Below are 3464 nucleotides of genomic sequence, written 5' to 3'. Positions count from 1 at the left end.
GTCCTTCTCCTTGGGGCTGCTCTCAGTCCCCTCATCCCCTTGTTGAACCTCATGAGCTCTGAAACAGCGGATTGCCAGAAGCATAGAGGAACAGAGTGAGTGAGCCCCAGCAGAACCACTAACTGCTCAGGTTTACCTTAAAAACTGAAGAGGACTGGGCTGTCCTGACTGCTCCTCCTCTCCAAACAAGAGGTCAAGGCAGGACTTGAGGCCTTCCAAGAAGACAAGCTGTCCCCGTTCCTTGGCAGCGGTCAGACTGACTCCCTTGAGAGAGGAAAACACAACGTTGCAGAGCAAACAGCGTTGGAGGGATGGGACAAACAGAACCAACGCAGATCGACAGCGAATTTTTATTGAGTGTCATCTAAATGTGCTAATACAGGCAACGCTTCAGCGAGTCCTGCAGAGGGGATGGAACAAACAGTCCTGTTACACACACACCAGTGGAGACATTCACTCTGCAGGAGATAAAAAAGACCCCACTGTGATTTGGGGGCTCAACCAACCCGGAAATGCTCCTGGGAATGGGAGAAAACGAGCTTATTCTCCAGAGGTGGGGAGAGGATGGGTACAGCCTTCTCCAGGCTGCCCCAAGGACCCTGCCATTTGCAATTTCCTCGCCCTCCCTTCTTGGGTGGCGAAAGCCTTTTGTTTTCCTTATCTCCAAACCATCGCTGTGGCAATAACCACAACCCACGCACCCAGAGGGAGGCAGGGCCTGCATCCAGAGAACACAGTGGGCTGGGCATCTCGACGCTTGCACAACACCTGGGTGAGAGCAGCAAGGCCGCAGCTCCCACGGGAAGCAGCCTCAGACCTGACTCTCCTTTGGAGGAGGGACCATGACAACCTCAAGCCAAGATTTCCAGCTCTCAGCCCTGCTTCTTGACGGGGCATGTCCAGCCCCAACAGAGAAAGCCCTGGCAGAGCTGCAGAAGAACCCAAGTGGAGATGTAGTTCTCAACCTCCTTCCTCATCCTCCTTTCTTTCGTCAGCAAGGGCTACTTTTGCCAACCATTCCCTAGCTCCTGAGCTTGCCAGGAACTACATCAGCCCTCTGGTCAGGAGAACGTTTACCATCTGTCACTGATCATACAAGGGCATCTCACAGACACGATCTCCGAACCCCGGCCACGCCGTGCGTTTCCCGGCAGGAAGAAGTGCAGATTTCCTCGGGTTTCTTCCCACATTTCACACCGGGACTGTGATTTCTTAAAATGGAACCGAGAAGCGTTGATGCCAAAATCAGTGGCATCTCGGCAACCTGGAAACGGGGCTGTTGGGCAATGTGGCAGGGCGGTGGAGGAGAGGGCGAGACAGACGGTTTACAGGGAGTTCAAGAAGGCTTAGCTCGATGCAGCGTGGCTTGGCAGGCAGAATGGGTGAGCCAGAGGCAGGGAACCAGAAACAAGGATCCTGAGAAAGCAGTTCCCGTATTCTCTGCAGAGAAAATGTCCTTCTGGGATGCTGTGAGATGTTAAACCCTCTGAAGAGGGTGGTTGGTCAGGAACAGGGGTAAGGCTGAGGGCAGGAGCCCTTCCCTTAAGCCAGGCCTGGCTTCTGCACTGGAACAGAAACACGCCAGCGGTGCTGGTGCTTTGCACCAGGAATGTTTTAAGCATCACAGAAAATACAGATTTTTTTTTTTTTCTTATTTCCTAAGCAATCATGCTGGGAGCTGCAGGACGCCTGAGCATGGAGCCTGAGTTGCTCAGCAAGGGGAAGGCTCATAGCAGCTCTTCCCCCTGAGCTGAGCTGTGCTTGGCCCTGGCCCAACACCTTCTCTTGAAAAGACCCAGGAGGTTTTCCAGGCTCTTCCCAGCCTGTGCGACACCCCTGCGAGCTCACGGAGACACAGCGAAGCAACGTGGCCACTTCTGCCTCCTGCTTTCTACCCCCTACTTGACCTTCCTGTTACTCTGACGTGAAAACGTAAGCACCAACATTTTAAACCCCCTTTCTTCTCCTGTTTTTATTCAAAAAGACTGTAAAGCCACATCTTAAGCACCTGACCAAGCCCTACAAGCTGGACCTGGTGGCTTTGCAAGTGTGGCATTTCCCGAGGACCTCCAGAGAGAAGATCTGGGTGGATAAGGACAGAAAACAACCTACAGCAATTAGAAAACCACGGATTGGACACAACATCCTCCATCACAGCAGGGGATACTTGGACAAGAGGAGGCTGCCCCATGGTGAAGCCCCTCTGTCACATCCCCTCCTCAGATGTAGTTTTTACACCAGCCCGGTGCTGGCTCTTCTTTTTCCTGATCTTCCACACATGCTTCTAGGAGGAAACTGGTCCCGCCTGCCAAGCAGAGCCTCAGGCAAGGCACCAACCAGCACTTTTGCACATACCCCTTTGTTTTCAAGCGCCTTTCTCCATGAACAGCATTAATCAGCAAGTGCTGCAGCTTTTGCCTCGTTGAATCCACGTTGTCTCCTCTCTCTTGCCCTTCTCCCAAGCAAGCTGGGAGCAGTCATTCCCAGGAATGAGACTCAGAGCGCAGGGCCCTTCGCTCTCCCACTGGCCCTGAGGCCAGCAGAGGCTGCTGGGGGCTGCAGTGGAGGGATCTGGCTTTTGCAGGTGATATTTGCTCACTAAACCTTGGCAGAAAGCAGGAATAGGGAGCAAGGGGAAGCCTCTTGGGCAACTGTGAGCACACACAGTGGAAAAAACATCTAGCCATGGACAGAAGAACCTTTATGTTGCAGGGCAGGAGTGGGGAACGGCTGGCAAATACCTGGCAAACCTCATCCCACAAACCCCACCCCACAAACCTCATCCCCTTGGGGTTCTGAGTCCACAGGACTCAGCTCTAGCCGAAACGCTTTGCTACAGCAGCAGCTAAACTCACTGTTAACATCAATAATTCAGAAACTGGTTTTAACGTTACTTGGGCCATTTCCTCCTGCACACACGAACTCTCGGCACTTTGGATCAGCAAGAGAACAGTGCGCCCTCTTCAAAACACCCACTGCCAGTACCCTAGCGTCTGCCTGGATGACAGGGAAGGGCCACAGCATGGAGGAAGGCAGCCAGGAGCAGCGCATGCATGTGGGTCAGACCAGGAATTTGATCCTCCCAGTGCCATGATGGTCCTGGGTGGACCCAGCAAGTCTAGTCCCATTTTCCAACTGGGGAAGCAGGTCTCAGCATTGGATGGAGATCTGGACTCGGCCCACCACAGTCACCTACCACAGCAAAGCTCTGCTGGTCTCCCAGCTAGCAGCCCAAGCATGTAACCTCGGGAAGCAGCAGAGCTCGGAGACAGTGGGAAAAGAGCTCAAAATGGCCAACAGCACCTTTGTGACTGCCACAGCCACCACAATGTCCCTGCTGCAGAGCACCCAAACCACCCATTGCTGGCCCTTAAAGCTTTCAGTATCTCACAGCTCCATGCTCCGTTATCACCGGTGGCACACAGGCGTTATCTCTGGTGAGCCGACATGTATTGATCAAGCCT

At 53.5% G+C, this 3464-nt stretch overlaps 1 protein-coding gene across 1 annotated transcript in view; it reads right to left on the bottom strand.

Annotated features, from left to right (window-relative positions):
- Window positions 1-136: 136 nt before the first annotated feature.
- LOC104488825 (elongator complex protein 6-like) overlaps window positions 137-3464 on the bottom strand; it is a gene marked incomplete at both ends in the record, with an annotated part of 7787 nt that continues 4459 nt past the window's right edge. The window contains one exon of the mRNA XM_010130913.1: window positions 137-264. Within this exon, the coding sequence (XP_010129215.1) occupies window positions 137-264 (128 nt within the window). The remainder of the gene's footprint in view (window positions 265-3464) is intronic.

The sequence above is a fragment of the Buceros rhinoceros genome, unplaced genomic scaffold, assembly GCF_000710305.1.
Source record: "Buceros rhinoceros silvestris isolate BGI_N320 unplaced genomic scaffold, ASM71030v1 scaffold42990, whole genome shotgun sequence".
Classification (NCBI taxonomy): Eukaryota; Metazoa; Chordata; class Aves; order Bucerotiformes; family Bucerotidae; genus Buceros; species Buceros rhinoceros.
The sequence above is the reverse complement of the archived record's forward strand: the minus strand, read 5'-3'. Positions and strand labels throughout refer to the sequence as shown.